This window comes from Mirounga angustirostris, unplaced genomic scaffold, assembly GCF_029215605.1.
Source record: "Mirounga angustirostris isolate CCGP_5_RB_7025 unplaced genomic scaffold, mMirAng1.0.hap1 SCAF_14, whole genome shotgun sequence".
NCBI classification, from domain to species: domain Eukaryota; kingdom Metazoa; phylum Chordata; class Mammalia; order Carnivora; family Phocidae; genus Mirounga; species Mirounga angustirostris.
This window is the reverse complement of record NW_026991722.1, coordinates 85,211,356-85,228,983: the sequence shown is the minus strand read 5'-3', so window position 1 is coordinate 85,228,983 and position 17,628 is coordinate 85,211,356. Positions and strand designations below refer to the sequence as shown.

General features: G+C 50.1%; 1 protein-coding gene across 2 annotated transcripts in view; it reads right to left on the bottom strand.

The window, feature by feature from the left end:
• The window catches only part of SGSM1 (small G protein signaling modulator 1), an 89,066-nt gene that overhangs the window by 56,441 nt on the left and 14,997 nt on the right, over positions 1 to 17,628 (bottom strand). For both annotated transcript variants that reach the window (XM_045887439.3, XM_045887440.3), the window contains exon 3: positions 1,681 to 1,756. In XM_045887439.3, coding sequence (XP_045743395.1) covers positions 1,681 to 1,756 — 76 coding nt within the window. The remainder of the gene's footprint in view (positions 1 to 1,680; positions 1,757 to 17,628) is intronic.

Here is a 17,628-nt window from a genome sequence, read left to right as displayed (position 1 = left end):
AGCAGGCTTCCCACCAAGCAGGGAGCTCAAAGCAGGGCTCGATCCCAGGACCCTGGGATCATGACCCGAGCCGAAGACAGACGCTTAACGACTGAGCCACCCAGGCGCCCCTATCACAATTTTTTTTTAAGTAGGCTCCATGTTCAACCCCGAGATCAAGAGTCGTGTGCTCTACGGACTGAGCCAGACAGGTGCCCCAGCGATTACTTGGCTTTGAATGAATGTCCACTCTATTGCCTAATTTGCCCACGGGCTTAAAATATGCTGGGTAAGCATCTCCTAAACACCTTCATTTTTGCTTACATGCACAACACTTTTCATTTGTCTATATTGCAACAAGTTAATTATCTAGGCTTTGGAGACTTGGTTGATTCTTTCCGGCAATGGCTCATAAGGAACAATGGATCGGAGACACCTCAGGGAGACCCTGCAGGCCTTATTCAGAGCCATCACATTTCTTCTCTCATCCCAAAACTGTGGTTGAAGTTAGACGATTATCAAGATTTTTATCACTTTCTATTCCTCTAAGTCTTTAACCGGTAGGTATGGTCGTACATTCTGAATTGGGCATGCCTGTTATTTTCTTTGCAAAGAGAGATGTCCAAGAGAAAAAAAATAGGTAAATATATTCCCATATTCACATTTATACATATACATGTAAGTGTGTATATATGCACCCTTACATATGCACAAGTATATAAATATACATATATATGTAATTTAAACAAACATATCTCACTAAAAAAATAAAGTAAAATTTTGCCAAGGTCACCCAACGAACAAGTGGCAGAAAAGGGATTTGAACCCAGGTCTGCCTGGCTGCAAAGGGGCTGAGCTGACATCAGCAGGCTCCCAGGTCTAGGCGTGAGCTCCCATGGGTGGTGCACCCAGCCGTCGGGATGAAGCTGAAGGGCTGGCCAGGTGTCCTCACTCGGGCCTCTCCAGGAGGCCAAGACTGCGGGAGGGGAAATTACAGCACATCCTTCCTCCCAAGACACCCCAGTCACGAAATAAAAAAGGTTTTCGGGGAGAAAGAAACACCCCCACTTATACGTACACGCTGATTAGAAGCTGAATCCTGACTGGGGACACGCAAAACCTGCGTCTATAGCCACGGTGGAAATACGGTAAGAACCTGGCAGCGTGGTTATTTCTGGAAACTTTGTGAGCATAGCCGGTTCAAGGAGAGAAGTCTGAGTCACGCTCCGAGCCCCGGGCCTGCCTCCTTTGCTGAGCCAAGCTGGACATGATCCCACAGGAGGGGTCAGTGGCTCCTAATTCCCTATATTTTTAAAGCCCATTCATCCTCTCCCTTTATTTAGGCAACAGCTGTAGGCAGGGCGAGGAAAGGGCACAGAGCCTGTTCGTCAGATACGAGACCAGAGTCACTAGGGGTGTGGGTCGCCGTGCACTGAGCCCACGGGAAGGGAAGGCAGTCAGTCCCTCCAGCGTCAGCAGTGATGAACTCCTCGTGGGGTGCAGAGGCCAGGCCTCATTTCTTCTCTAGACTTTTCCGTATTTCCAAATTCCCTAATGGAGCCCCTTGGGAATCTGAAAATAACTTCGGAGTCACAAAGCGAAAAAGTGGTGTTGAGAAGGCTCACTTGCCAAGATGCCACTCCCCTGAGGCAGCCCACTGAGAAAGAAGCCACGTTTAAGGCCCACAGGCCACGGACTCACCACAGAAGGAGATGATGTGGCTGCTATCCTCATGGACAAACTTGCGTGTGACGGCCTCCTCCATGATCTGCTTCACCTGGAAGGCAGAGGCAGCTGGAGGGGGGCGGGGAGACCCAAATGCGACCTGGGGTGCGGCCACCCCAGAGGGCTGTGTTGCCCCCTCCGAGCCTTCTCAGGCCGGCTGGGGTGTTTGGCTAACTGCTTTCCTTCCACACCTCCTCACTGTGTCTTCTGTAAGCCTCAGGCCCGCGGCCCCAGAGCTCCACACTTCACATTTTATGGAATTATTTTTTTGGGTGCTCAGCATGGGGGCGGTTTCCTTTCAGGTGTCCCACGAAATGTCATCTCCTTCCTGGACACCATTATCTGAGACAGCCCTACCCCCCTGCAAGACTCCATCCACACCTTGCTATAGTTCCTTCTGGGTACTTACGCTCTCCCTGTCCTGTGTATTTCTTACTGCCTCCCTGCCCTAGGATATAAATTCCCTGGGGACAGGGTCTCATCTGCCTTGTTCACTGCTATATCCACGGAGACTAGAACAGTGTCTGGTGCATAACAGGTGCTCAGTAACTATTTTCTGAAGGAAGGAAGGAAGGAAGGAAGGAAGGAAGGAAGGAAGGAAGGAAGGAAGGAAAGAAGGAAGGAAGGAAGGAAGGAAACAAGTAGATAAAGAATCAGAAAGGTACAGTTGACAGATCGGCCCTGGAACCTGGAACCTGGCAGAGTTCCTCTGCAACATGCCATTAAGCCCACAGGTTCAAATCCCTGTTCAGGCACCTACCAGTTGGGTTTGTGATCTTGTTTTGAGAAACCGGGGCTCATCAAGCTGAAGCGACTTGCCTAGAGAAGTAGAGCTGGCCAAGTGGAGACAGAATTCCAGGCTGAGTCTGACTCTGCAGCTGTGTGCTCTTCCTACCATCCTCACATGCTCAACAAATATTTTCTGAGCACCACTGATGCTCCCGGCAGGGGGGACCCAGCACTGAAAGGGCAGCCGTGCCTCTCTGCTCACAGAGGGGACCCTCTGGTGGCCTGAACACTCTTCTGCTTTGCTGGATTCTGAGCCCCACTCTGCCCAGAGCCATTATGGGGCTTTAGCAAAGCATTTCTCTTCTAGGGCCTCAGTTTCCCCACCTTGAGGTTGAGGAGGTCAGGAGAGATGACCTCCAACGCTGGTCCCAGCTCCACATCACCAGGGCTGTGATGTGCGGGTGACAGGAGCAGTTCTGAATCCAACCCCCTCCATGGGCTTCCTGGCTGCCCCGTGGCCCACTCAGCCTCAGCCTTGACTGGGCCAGCTCAGCAATGCCCCTGTCGGAGAGTGATCTCAGGCTCTCCATGCCCCTCTCTCCCTTCCTTCCTCTTGCCTCCTGGAGGGGAAGACAGAACTCAGAGCACCCCAGGTCCCACTCTGTGGGCAACACGTGGGGTGCCCACCCCACACAACCAAGTCAGCACTCTCCCTGTGAACGACCCCCAAGCTGGGCTTGGCCGGCTGCATTTCTCAGTCTGAAAGCTCTCCAGCCAAAGCCGTGGAACTGGTCCTATCCACGGGTGTGGAAACTGAGGCTCAGGGAGGCAAACTGGCCTACTCAAGGCCACACGGCTAGGAAGCAGCTACCCGTGGACTTTGGACTTAGACCGGTTTCTTCGCTCTCAGCACCAGCTGCCGTAGCCTGGGGCCCCTTTAGCTGTGTTCCCTCAGGCGAATCACATCACCTCTCTGAACCTTAGTTTTCTCATTGGGTAAAGGGCGTAGAGGAATAGCACCTGCCTCCAGGGGCTATGGGAAGACTGAACAAGGTCACGCACGCCGTGCGCTGAGCCCCGAGCGTCCCCCTGCCGGAACCCTCACGGGGCCTCTTCTTACTGTTATTCTGGTCCCGGCTGAAATATTGCCGGCTCAGGAGAATAAATTCCCCTGCTTTCAGGGCTCCCAGGGTGGCTGCTTTACTAACACCCATCAGACTGATAATGGATTTCATCCTCATCGCCAGGCTGCGGACCTCCTGAGGGAGAGCACTCGGCGTGATCGCTGTGGCTCGGGGGCATCACAGGTGCTCAGTAAAATTCGGTTAGAGGGACAAATGGCTTGAAAGATCTGGCTTCTCCAAAGACACAGATGTAGTGAAAAGAAGGGCCATATGCACCCCCAATGTTCATAGCAGCAATGTCCGCAATAGCCAAACTGTGGAAAGAGCCGAGATGTTCTTCAACAAATGAATGGATAAAGAAGATGTGGTCCATATCTACAATGGAATATTACTTAGCCATCAGAAAAGATGAATACCCAACTTTTACATCAACATGGATGAGACTAGAGGAGATTATGCTAAGTGAAATAAGTCAAGCAGAGAAAGTCAATTATCAGATGGTTTCACTTATTTGTGGAACATAAGGAATAACATGGAGGACATTAGGAGAAGGAAGGGAAAAATGGGCAGGGGGAATTGGAGGGAGAGATGAACCATGAGAGACTATGGACCTGAGAAACAAACAGGGTTTTAGAGGGGAGGGCGGAGGGGAGATTGGTTAGCCCGGTGATGGGTATTAAGGAGGGCACGTACTGCATGGAGCACTGGGTGTTATACGAAAACAATGGATCGTGGATCACTACATCAAAAACTAATGATGTATTGTATGGTGACTAACATAACATAATAAAATTAAAAACTACAAAAAAAAAAGAAAGATCTGGCTTCTGCATTGGGAGACTATTTTAGCTGAGAAAACGCTTTTCTGTCACCATATTTGTGGGTAAATAGGAAGCAGCATTCACATCCCTGTTTGTCAAAGGAGCAAACAAAAGCCCAGAGAGGTGGGGTCATCGGCCCGGGTCACACAGCTGGTGAGGAGGAGAGTCAAGGCTTAGTTAGACCCAGGTTTGTCTGATTCCAGGGGCTGAGTTCCTCTGCAACATGCCATTAAGCCCACAGGGTATCAGAGCCTTTACCCACCCCACCCCCCCAAGTACCTGCCTCCTTCTTTCCTTTGCTCTCCTGAGGCAGGATACAGTGATGCAGGCCTACAACCCAGTGTCTGAGAACCTGCCGGGGGGGCTTGCCAAGCACCCAGACCTGGATGTCCCTTGGGAATAGAAGGGGGGGCGGTCCAAGCAGCTGGGTCAGGAGTGCATTTGGGAAAGCGCAATGGTTCGTTAAGAGCTAAGAATTAGGGGCCAGATAGGCCTGGGTTCAAATCCCGGCCCAACCACTTACTAGCTGTAGGACCTCAGGCAAATTCCTTTACCTAGTACCAACTCCCAAAGTCAATAAAATCTGTTGGCTCTGCCAACCCGGAGCCTGACCATTTCTCATCCTCTCCATCAGTACCTCTCCGGTGCAACTGGCCTTGCTCCAAGTCACATCCCTCCTGGATTCACACTACAAACTCTCGCTTATCTCCCTGCCTCCTCTTAACACGATCAGAAGGATCTTGTTAAAGGGTAAGTCAACAGAACAACCAGACAGAAGATCAATAAGGAAATGGAAAACCTGAACAACATTATAGACTAAGTGGACCTAAGAGACATACAGTACCCTCGACCCAACAAGAGCAGAAAACACACTTTTCTCAAGTGCACATACAGGATATGGCATATTACAGATAGGGCACAAAACAAGTCTTAACAAATCTTCAAAGACTGAAATCATACTAGGTATCTTTTCTGATCACAATGGCATGAAACTAGAAACCAACCCTGTGAGTGGAAATTAAGCCACACACTCTTCAACAACCAATGGGTCAAAGAAGAATTCACAAGAGAAATTTGCAAATATCTTGAGACAAATGGAAATGAACACGCAACATACCAAAATCCTTGAGATGCAAAGAAAGCAGTGATCGGAGGGAAATTTATAGTGGGGAAGTACTTATGTTAAAAGACTGGGAAAGATCTGAAATCAACAATCTATCGTTACACCTTGAGGAACTATAAAAGAACAAACTAACCCCAAAGCTAGAAAAGGAGCAGAGATAACAAAATAGAAAGCAGAAATATGATGGGAAATTTTAACAAAATCAAGAGTGGATTCTCCAAAAAGATCAGCAGAACTGACAAACCTTTAAGCCAGATTAACTAAGAAAAAAAGAGAGAAGACTCAAATAACTAAATCTGAATTAACACCAATCCTCCTCAAACTCTTCCAAAAACAAAACATTGAAGAAGAGGGAATAACTTTCATTGTATGAGGCCAACATTACCTTGAAACCAAAGCCAGGCAAAAACTACAGACCAATGTCTCCCATGAATATTGATGTCAAAATCCACAACAAAATACTAGCAAACAGAATTTGGTGATATCTAGAAAGGTCAGCACACCATGACTAGGGGAGGATTTACAGCTAAAATGCAGGGATGGTTCAAGACACAAAAGCCAATAGATGTAATATACCACATTAACATAACAGAGAAAAAAAATACAAGAGCATCTCGGTTGATGCAGAAAAAGAATCTGACACAATTCAGCACCCTTTCCTCAGAAAACACTCACTAAACTAAGAATAGCCAGAAACTACCTCACCATAATAGAGCTACCGTCCCATGCAATGGTGGGAGGCTGAAAGCTTTCCCTGCAAAGTCAAGAACAAGAAAGATAAAGATGCCTGCTCCCGCCTCTTTTATTTCACATAGCACTGGGAGTTCTAGCCAGATGAATTAGGGCAAGAAAAAAAAAATCAAAGGTATGCAAATCAGAGAGAAAGAAGTAAAATGATCTCCGTTGGCAGACAACATGATCTTATGCACAGAAAACCCCAAAGACTCCACAAGAAGACTGTTGGTGGTTGTAAATACATTTAGCAAAGTTGCAGGATACAAAATCAACATGTGAAAATAAGCCATATTTCTATTTTTTTTAATTAACTTTTTATTTTTTTTTAAGATTTTATTTATTCATTTGAGACAGAGAGATACAGAGTGAGAGAGAGCATGAGCAGGGGAGAGGCAGAAGCAGGCTCCCAGCTGAGCCAGGAACCAGACGTGGGGCTCGATCCCAGGACCCTGGGATCATGACCTGAGCCGAAGGCAGATGCTTAACCATCTGAGCCACCAGACGCCCAATAAGCCGTATTTCTAAACACTGACAAGGAACAATCCAAAAAAGAATATTAATGTTCCATTTACAGTAGCACCAAAAAGAATAAAATACTTAGGAATAAACTTAACCAAGGTGGTGAAAGACCTGGGTGTTGAAAGCTCTAGTAGACCTGCTGAGAGAACTTTGTAAAGAGGCAACTAAATGGAAAGGCAAACGTGTTCAGAGATCGAAAGACTCAATATCGTTGTCAATAAAACCCAAAGCAATCTACAGATGTAATGTAATCCCCATCAAAATCCCAATGGCATTTTGCTGCCCTTATTGTTGTTTCTGGGAAGTTTTTTTTTTTTTTTTCCGGAAAACAGGAAAATCTATGCTAAAATTCATATGGAATCTCATGGGACCATGAAAAGGCAAAGTGATCTTGAAAAGGAAGAACCAAGTTAGAAATCTCACACTTCCTGACTTCAAACCTTATTAGAAAACTATGGTAATCAAAACAGTGAGATATGAGCATAAAAGTGGAAAAGAATAGAGAGCCCAGAAATAAACCCTCACGTCTATCACTATATGTGAAATGATCCTGACATGGGTCCCAAGACCATTCAATGGGGGAAAGGACAGTCTTTCCCACAAATGCTCTTGGGAAAACTGGATCTCCACAGGCAAAAGAATGAAGTGAGACCCTCACCTATTCCACACACAAAAATCAACTCAAAATGGATCAAAGATCTAAACAGAACAGCGAAAACCACAGGACTCCTCAAAGGAAACATAGCAGAGAAACGTCATGACGCTGGGTTTGGCAATGATTTCTTGGCTGTGACACCAAAAGCATAGGAGGCAAAAGTCACATGAAATAAACTGAGCTACATCGAAGTAAAAAACTTCTGGACATCAAAGGACACAATAAGCAGAGTGATAAAGGCAAGCCAGGCAATGGGAGAAAATATTTGCAAATTGTGTATCTGATAAGGAGCTAATGTCTAGATAGATGATGAATTCTTTTTTTTTAAAAGATTTTATTTATTTATTTGAGACAGAATGAGAGACAGAGAGCATGAGAGAGAGGAGGGTCAGAGGGAAAAGCAGACTCCCCGATGAGCAGGGAGCCTGATGCGGGACTCGATCCTGGGACTCCAGGATCATGACCTGAGCCGAAGGCAGTCGCTTAACCAACTGAGCCACCCAGACGCTCCTAGATGATGAATTCTTTTTTTTTTTTTTAAAGATTTTATTTATTTATTCATGAGAGATAGAGAGAGAGAGAGGCAGAGACAGAGGGAGAAGCAGGCTCCCCGCGGATCAGGGAGCCTGATGCGGGACTCGATCCCAGGACCCTGGGATCATGACCTGAGCCGAAGGCAGTTGCTCAACCGACTGAGCCACCCAGGCGCCCTAGATGATGAGTTCTTAACGACAACAAAAAACAACCGGATTCCAAAATGGGCAAAGGACATTAACAGACATTCTTTCAGAGAAGATCTACAGATGGCCAACCAGCACACGAGAGGATGCTCGACATCACTCATCATCAGGGAAGTGCAAATCAAAACTGCCATGAGATACCACCTCACACCCGTTGAGAAGGGCTACCATCCAAAAACAGAAAATAAGAGGTGTGGGTGGGAATGCGGAGAAACCAGAACCCTGTGCATTGCTAGGGGAATGTAATATCGGGCAGCTCCTAAGGAAAACAGTACGGCAGTTGCTGAAAAAATTAAACAGAACAGTACCATAGGATCCAGCAATTCTGCTTCTGGGTACACACCCCAAAGAACTGAAAGCAGAGTATCTGAAAGAGATTTCAACACTTGTGTTCATGCAGCGTAATCCACAGTGGCCAAAGGTCGAAACAACCCAATTAGCCATCGCTGGATGAATGGCTAAACAAGATGGAGCGGACACGTTCAAGGGAATGTAATTCAGTCTTATAAAGGAAGGACATTCAGACACCTGCTCCAACATGGATGAACCTTGAGCACATCATGCTAAGTGAAATAAGCCAGCCACAAAGGGACACAGTCTTCCAGGAGGTGCCTGGAGTAGTCAAGCGCACAGAGACAGAAAGAAGAATGGCGCTTGCCAGGGGCTGGGAGGAGAGCGTGGGGGCATTCTTGCTTAATGGAATTATTGTTTAATGGGTATAGAGTTGTAGTTTTGTAAGATGGAGAGAGACTGACTACACAACAATGTGAATTATTCAACACCACCGAACTTAAAAATAATGAAGAAGGTAAATTTTATGTTCTGTCTATTTTACCACAGTTTTTGGAAGTGTGGATATTATGTGTTAATACAGTGTAAATAAATGAACATTTTTTTTAAAGGTAAGTTAGACCACATCCCTCCTCTGCTCAGAACCCCGCAGGGCTCACATCTCACTCAGAATGACAGCCCCAGTCTTCACAATGCGCCCCAAGGCTCTGCACGACCTGGACCCACCACCGACCTCCTGGCCTCCTCCTTAGCTGTCCCCATCCCTCAGTCCACACACTGCTTTTCCTTGGGGTCTGCCCAACTCGGCGGGCACAGGCCCATCTCATGGCCCTCTGCACGTGCTGTTTTGTTTGCTGGAACACTCTCTCCCCAGAAATCAACATGGTTCAACTCTGTGCTCAAATGCCACCTCCCCTGATCATGCTATTTACAACTGCCAACCTCCCCCCACCCAACACTCAGAGTACCTGTTTTCTGCTTATTTCTCTCCATAGCGCTTCTCACCTCTAACCTACTATGCGGGGTGCTTATCTTGTCCTGGGCATCTCCAATTTCATGGGCTTCTATAATCTACGAGGTCAGGAATTCCACGTATGTCCATCACTGCCCTATTCTCAAGACCTGAAGAATGCCCAGCATATAGTAGGCACTCAGTATCTGGGGGATGAATGTGTACCTCCCATGGCGACATTTACACGAGGCGAGAGAGAGCGCTCAGCATAGTGCCTGATACATATAGTCTGTGTTCCATAAACAGTAGCATTTTAATGATGATGATGCAGACATCCTGCTGCCCAAACAAGTCACACCTGGTCCTTGCACCCCGCACCCCGCTCCTCTGCTCACCCAACACATTTATGCACGTAAAACCAGGTTAAAAAGAAAGAAAATCAATCTTGCAGAGGGAAACTGCTACCAAAGGCAGCCTGCGGGGCTGCAGGGGGTGTGGAAAGAAGGGGCTTTGCCTTCAAGATGAGGAGGTGGAGGAGGTTATAAGCAGGTGGAATGCAGAGAACGAGAACTAGTAAGTCCCAAGAGGGTCACAGTTTGTCAAGTGCTCTCCTGCCTGCCTTGTCTCACTGGATCATCCCAACAATTCAGGGTAATTGTCTGCCCATGTACAGAGGGAGAAACAGAGACTCTGGGGAGGAGGACTGAGTGTTTATGGTCCCCCCAGAATTCCTATGTTGAAACCCTAATCCCCAGCGTGATGGTATTGGGGGGGGCGGCTGTGGGAGGTGATGGGGATCATGAACAGGAGTAGTACCCATATGAAAGAGACCCCAGAGAGCTCCCTTCCCTCTTATGCCAAGTGAGGACACAGAAAAGACAGCCGTCTATGTACCGGGAAGTGGTTTCTCAGCAGACACCAAACTACCAGCACCTTGATCTTGGACTTCCCAGCGTCCAGAACCGTGAGAAAAAAATGTTTGTTGTTTAAGCCACCCGCTCTACGGTATTTTTGTTACAGCAGCCCAAATGGACTAAGACACTTCTCCAAGTCGGCACAACAAGGAAGTTCCAGGGGCACACCCGGCACCCAGAACTACAGACCCCAAAGCACAAGAGCAGGGCCCTGCAAACTTCTGTAGAGATCTACAGGGTAAGCATTTGTGGCCTTGCTGGCCACCTGGTCTCTGTCTCAACTATCCACCTTCACCCTTGTACCATGGGAGCAACCATATGCAAATGAATGAGTGTGGCTGTGTTCCAATAAAACTTTATTTACAAAAAGAAGTGGAGAGCCAGTTTTGTCCTTTGGGCAAGAGTTTGCTGACAGTGAAATAATAAAAAATATGTTATCTACTGGCCTCGGCCTCCAGTTTCTGGCACAGAGCTTGTAAAACCCTGGTAATTTCCTAAGTGATAATAGCACTAGGAGCATCTTCTGGTCTGATATTTGACCTCTGACCCCAGTTCCTGACACCAAATGAACCGGCTAAATCCCTTGGCATTTCCTCGGTGATAGGAATGTCTTCTGTTCTAATGAGGCGATGCTGGGTGGGCTCCTGGATCGCTTCAGGATGGGGACTGGTCACCAAAAAGACCAAGCCATGATGAGAAGCTTGGAACCTTTAGCCCCATCCCTCATTCTCCGGGAAGGATAGTTAACTGAGTTAACTATTGATCACGTCTGTGTCATGAAGCCTCCATAAAAGTCCCCAAAGGGTGGGGTTTGGAGACAATCTGAGACTTGTATCTGAAGTGGGGGAGCAGGCTTGCAGGACGGGGCCCCGAACCTGCGGCATCTGAGAATGACTCCAGGTAGCTAGCATCAGTTCAATGAGGCCACGCAGCGGGGGCCGGAGACCTGCCCGACGTGTAGCAAACCCACTCCCTTCTGGGTCCGCAGTACCGTGCAGTAAGAGTGTGAGATAAAGGAGGAATGCACGGAGTGTGTTGTCCCAACTCACCGATCCCGCATGAGAATGTCTGACAGCATCGGGCTGGCCCAGGCTGCCTAGCATCACGGTGGGGACAGCTCTGGGGTGAGCGCTAACGCGGCTGACTGCCCCACGCCCAGGGCTGGCCCCAGCTCTTCCCAGGGGCCAGCCCTCTCTCAAGCAGTTTGCAGCCCTCCTGCCAATGTCCCCCGGCTCCTCAGAAGTGGCCATCTGCCTGTCGCCTGCCAGAGCCACTCTGACGCAAGGGCCCAGCCACCTGTCCGTGTCCTCCCCCATGGCGAACGCAGAGACTGTCAGGCCCCATCTGCTCCATCCACACAAGGAAGCCAGGATGGAAAATCCCTCAGCTTCACTAAAGTTCTGGTTGTGCTACCAACTAGGAGGCACCCGCAGGCTGGCACTGTCCCTCGGGGTCTCAGTTTACCCCTCTGAGCTCAAAGACCCGCCCAGGTCCCACTTTCCAGGATGCCTTCACCTCCTTTGGGTCACGCCTCCTCTACCCACGTTTCAGATCCCACAGACTGTCATCTCCACTGCTATGGGCTGAGCTGTGTCCCTGCCCCAGACTCATATGCTGAAATCGTAACCCCTAGTACCTTAGCATGTGATTCACCTTTTGATGACAAGATCTTTACAGCAGTAATTATGTTAAAATGAGGTCATTAGGGTGGGCCGTCATCTGGTACCACTGGTGTTATTGTAAGAGGAAATCTAAGCACAGAGCGCTCCAGAGGGAAGACCACATGAAGATTCCCCCGTACAGGCAGAAAAGGGCCATCCACAAGGAACACCCAGAACAGAGCCTTCCCTCGTGGACTTCCGAAGGAACCAAACCTGCCGACACTATGACCTTCAACTTCCAGCCTCCAGAACTGTGAGCAATCAAATTTCTGTTGTCCAAGCACCCCGGGGTGTGGTACCTTGTTCTGGCCACCAGGAGTGACTGCCAGACCCACCATCAGTATCCTCACCATCACTCTCCTCATCCTCATCCCTCTTCTGTGCCAGAGAATGAACGAATGAGTGAATGAATTCTAGGCTTCCTGGTATTATTAACTCACTGTACCCTCTCCACAGCCCTGTGAGGGTTGGTTCTACTTTTATGAGAACGAAGATCAGAGAGACTAAGCAATCAGCCCAAGGTCACACAGTGAATGGGAGGCAGAAGCAGAATCTAAACCCAGGCTCCTGATGCTACCCTAGGATCTTCAGCCGACAGCTCGTCTCTGAAAATAATACTAAAGCTCTAACTTACTCTGTGCACAGCACTTAGCATAGTGCTATGCTAAGCATACATGGTGTTACGGACCAGATGCTTGTGTCCCCACAAGTCACCTGCTGAAGCCCTACCCCCCACTCCTGGTGTGATGGTATTTGGAGGTGGGGCCTCTGGGGGGTAATTAGGGTTACATGAGGTCATGAAGGTGAGGCCCTCAGGATGGGACTGGTGTCCTTAAAAGAAGAGGAAGAAATCAGAGCACAGTGAAAAAAAGGTGGTGGTCTACAAGCCAGGAAGAGAGCCCTCGCTGGGAACCCAATCGGCGAGCACCCTGACCTAGGACTTCTCAGCCTCCAAACTGCAAGAAATAAATGTCTGCTGAGGCCACTCCATCTGTGATCTTCTGCTACAGCAGTCTGACCGGAGACGCATGGCAAGCCCCACGTAATCCCCACAACACGGTTCCCAGGTGGCCCCTATCACCCACTTTACAGACAAAGAAATTGTGAACTTAGAGGTATCCGTTAGTACCTAGCCAAGGTCATCAGAAAAATCCAAGGTCACCCTGCTGAGGTTTATATGCTGGTCAATCTGACTCCAAGGGGAGCCTCTACCCACCATACTTTGCCCCAGAAACAAGGGTCAGATGCACTCACTGGGGTTGCCAGTCTCAGTGACATGACAGAAGAAACAATCCCTTCCCTTTCCTCCCCGTCTCTCTAGAAGGCCTGGGGGACCCCTAACCATTGCATGTGGTGGGTAACTACACTAATGCGATTATTCCGCATCTCAGCACAAGCCAGGATGGAGTCTGGGGGGCTTCTGTCTCTCTGTGTCGCAGGATGGCCTGGCCCAGCAAAACAAAGATTTGGAAGCCAGTTGTTGGCAAAACACACAGGCAGGGGTCTTCGTTGGGGGTTCTGTGTGCTTGAGAGATAGCAAGAGGGTTTTTCGGTTTGGGGCACAGGGGCCACAGGACTCAGGGATAGGGAAAGGAGACCTCTGGTCCCTCCCTGGTCCTCAGACAGGTCCTGATGATGTGGGAGGTGCCACACTGTGCCCCACAGACCCCTTCGGGACTGAAGGCTGCTAGGAGGGCTGCTGGAGAACCCTTGGCTACCAGTCCCTTAGGGGACAGGGGATCACTTCAGCCACTGGGAGGGCCTCCCCCAAGGCCTCACTGTTTCCCAGGGTGGCCCCCACCTAGTGGCTGGAACATGTGGGCTGTAAAGATCTGGCCTCCTCACCCCAGCTGGGGACAGCTTTAAAGGGGACAGCTCCCTGTGGGGCTTCCATGGAAGCCCCGTGGCCCATCTTCTCCCCTGGCTCCCTCCTGCTTGCCTCACTTTGCTTCCCTGGGTGTTCATCCCAAAGGCACACCCTAACAAGCCTGCGTGCTGACCTCCATCTCAACAGTGGCCTCCGCTCGGGGACCGCCAAGCTACAGCATGGAGGCATCTGGCAACAGTCAACAGGGACAAGCTGCAAATAGTTCACATGCCAGTGAACTCAGTGCCAGTGAACTCAGTTCGGCAGGAGGCAAGAGGCCCCCATACCCTGAGCGCACAGAGCAGTAGGGATGGAGCCGGGCAGTCCTGCCCTGGAAGACCTTTCACTCCAGTGAAGCAAAGGAGGGACCAACTAAGACAGGCGCGGGGCAAGTGTGATGTGGCCAAGCAGAGCTGCTGACAGAGGGCCCAGCAGCACCAGCCCCAGGTGGGAACTGGCTAGAGATACAGATGCTCGGCCTCGGACCCATGGAGTTTGCTACTCCAGCCTGTTTATCAAGCTCTCCAAGGGATTCTCATGCATGCTCAGATTGCAGCAGGGGATTTGAGCGGAGGACAGAAAACAAGGAGCTGTCCCAAAATCCTTAGGAAGAGACTGAGCAGTCATGGCTTCTGTCCCTCCCAGGACCCTCCCCACACAGCTAGTCCCTCTGGCCACCTCTCCCTGCCCCCATGTCAGACTAGGGGAGCTAACAGTTCTTGGTTCCCCACTATTACAACCACGGGGTGCTGCATCCTTCCCCCCACCCTGCCTTGGTCAACAGCGCCTTTATTAAATTCACCTTTCTCGACTCAGTTTGGGAGAATCATCTGTTTCCTATTGTTACCCAGACTGTACATGCACAGTCTCGAGTCCAAACCCTGCTGAGTGGAGGAGGTTGTCTGCTTATCGCTGTGGACCCTGAAACTCAGAAAGCGTCATCCCCAAGGAAGGCTGGCTCCGGGCCTCTCGTCCTGGGGATGGATCTGGGGGCAGGGTGGGTGGCGGAGGGGGGAAGGCAGCACCAGTGGGTAGTACTCAGCCTAGGGAGGGGCTCCGACAAGTGAGGTGCCTCCCCACTTCCGCTGGCTCCCAGCTGTGGGCTAGAACCTGCCCCCAGAAGTTAATAAAAGGCTGACAGCCTGAGGCCAGAAGAGGAAATTAAAAACGCAGTGGGGTGGAAGCCTCCCTGGAAGGTCGCTGAGAGCCTTACAGCAGAGGAAGAGGCTGTGCCCACGCCTGCGAGGTGGTGGGGGGGCCATCCTGGGGGTCTGGCCCGACCTGCAGGCACGTGATAGAGGGCCACAGAAGGCCTCCGAAATTCAGCTCAACCACCTTCCGCCTCTCGGGCTCCCAGGCACGGGCTTGGACTTGGTCCACTGTGGAGGCTGACAGATTTGAGGGACCTCGGGGTGGTCTGGGGATGGTGGCGGTGGCACCGTGGCCCCCTGGCTCCCTGCAGCAGCCTCTGTGAGTCCTCTAAGCTTTGCCCTGGAAGCATGCCCGATTCACGCAGCACAGTGGCTGTGGTTGGTGGGACTCTGGGGCCACACAGACCTGCGTCTGCGTCCCTACTCGGCCCCTCATGTCCAGGGGTGAGGATTAAATGGGCCATTATCTGCAAAGGGCAGGCCTGACTAGCACATAGTAGGAGTTTTATGATGTTGAAGCTTGCTGCTCATTTTTCTTTTTTTATTTGACAGAAAGATAGAGAGAGAGCACAAGTAGGCAGAGAGGCAGGCAGAGGGAGAGGGAGAAGCAGACTCTCCACCGAGCAGGGAGCCCGACGTGGGGCTCGATCCCAGGACCCTGGGATCATGACCTGAGCCGAAGGCAGCCGCTTAACCAACTGAGCCACCCAGGGGCCCCGCTCATTTTTTTTTTTTTTTTTTGAGCACTCACTGTGTTCCTGGGACTGTTTACAGCGTGACAACCCAAATGAAGTAGGTAACCGAATTATTCCCATTTCACAGGTGGGGAAACTGAGGCAGAGAGCTATTAGATAACCCACTCAAGGTCATGCAGAGGAGGCAGGATTAGACCCAGGGTCTTTATTCTAACAAATACTTTGTCTCATAGCAGAAGCTGGAGGCCATTTTGAACAAAATGCTTCTGTTACTGCGCAGCTTAGAGTGAGAGAGTATGTTTACTGAGCACCTACTATGTGCCAGGTACTTTGTATAGAATACCTTATTTAATCTTCACAGGAACATCATTATTCCCATTTTAAAGATGGATAAACTGAGGCTCACAGAGTTTATACAATTTGCCCTAAGGTTACAAAACCAAGAAAGGGCGAAGCCAGGACTTGAACTTAGGTCTGACGGTCAGCAACGCCTCCAGCCCTGCCCAGGAATGGGTCAGACCCTCTGAAATCCCAAGGTGCTGAGAAACCTATGAGAAGGGTTTCCTCAGTCTCGCCCAACGTGGGGACCAAAAAAGCACTGAACTGGGAGTCAGGAGACCTGGGCCACCTGGACTTGACTCTGCCAACCACATCCTGTGGGGGCCTTTTAGGGGAAGGGGAGACCTCAAAGGTCAAAGTGGTCAGGAAGCTTTCATCCCTGTCCAGCATCCATGCTAAGGAGTCCTCCAACATCTGCTTGCACTCCTCCAATGATGGGGAGCTCACTTCTTTTGAAACCAGCTTATTAGCTCTAACAACAGGATGTTAGGAGACAGTTGAGAGGCTAAGAGCCAGAATGTGGAGTCACTGACCTGGTGTCGAATCCTTGACCACTCATGAGTCTGGACAAGTTTCCCCACCTGTGAAATGGGGTGGATGATAGTAGTGCACCCATCTCATTGGGTAATGGGGCCTTGAATGAGCCTGTGGAGACAGCGCCTGGCACACAGTAGGGATTCTATGAATAGGAGCCAGTCTTAGATGACAGCGACTGCCTGGTTCATGGTCCCGGCCCACAGTGGGTATTCGTGAGTGTGAGTTAGGTGAATGTGCAATTGCTAAGGGGCCCTTCGGTGTTAGGCACTTACCCCAGCTTCCCATCCACAGGTTATTCAGGACCCAGCTGGCTTCTGGGGCAGTGGCCTGGCCCCACCCCTCCACGTGGGACCTCTGAGCATCAGCCCCCGCCCACCTCTGCCCCACCCTGCAACCATTCAGAAACCAGCCCCGCCCTCCCACCCTCCACCTGCAAATATTTAAATAGTACATAGGAGGAGTAATCTCCAGAGGCAGTCAGGCAGGGAAATCCGGGCCACTGCGCAAAGCTGGAAGAGGGGGCTCCTGGGGCTCCCTGACCTGCCCCCTCCTCATTCCTGCCACCTGTCCACCTGTACCCAGGTACTCTCATGTTGCCCACCTGGAACCCTGCCTGGTTCCTGATCAACTCATTATTCCCCCCTGCCTCTCCTCGCAGTGCTGTGCTCATCCCTTCTATGCTTGGAGAGGAACAGTCCAGCCCAGTGTGCAGGGCTGTCCTAAGGATTATGGAAAATATTGGCAGAGGGCCCCCACCAGGACCAGGCACACAACTGGCACCACAGAAAGGGAGGCGCCCTAGTGAAGTCAGTAAAAACATGAGCTCAGGTGTCACCAGGCCCAGGTCAAATTCCAATTCTGCCATGAGCTGGGTGACCTGAGGCCTCAGTTTCTTCATCTGTGCAATGGAGAGGGATACTCACCCCACCTGTCAGGGCTGCTATGTGCAGATTTCATGAACAAGCCATGCACAGCACTCAGAATGGGGGCCAGGGCTCAGGACCACCACCCTGTGTAAAAGAGAGCTTCATGCATGTCACCCGCCACCCCCTTCTGCCATTGTACACTTTT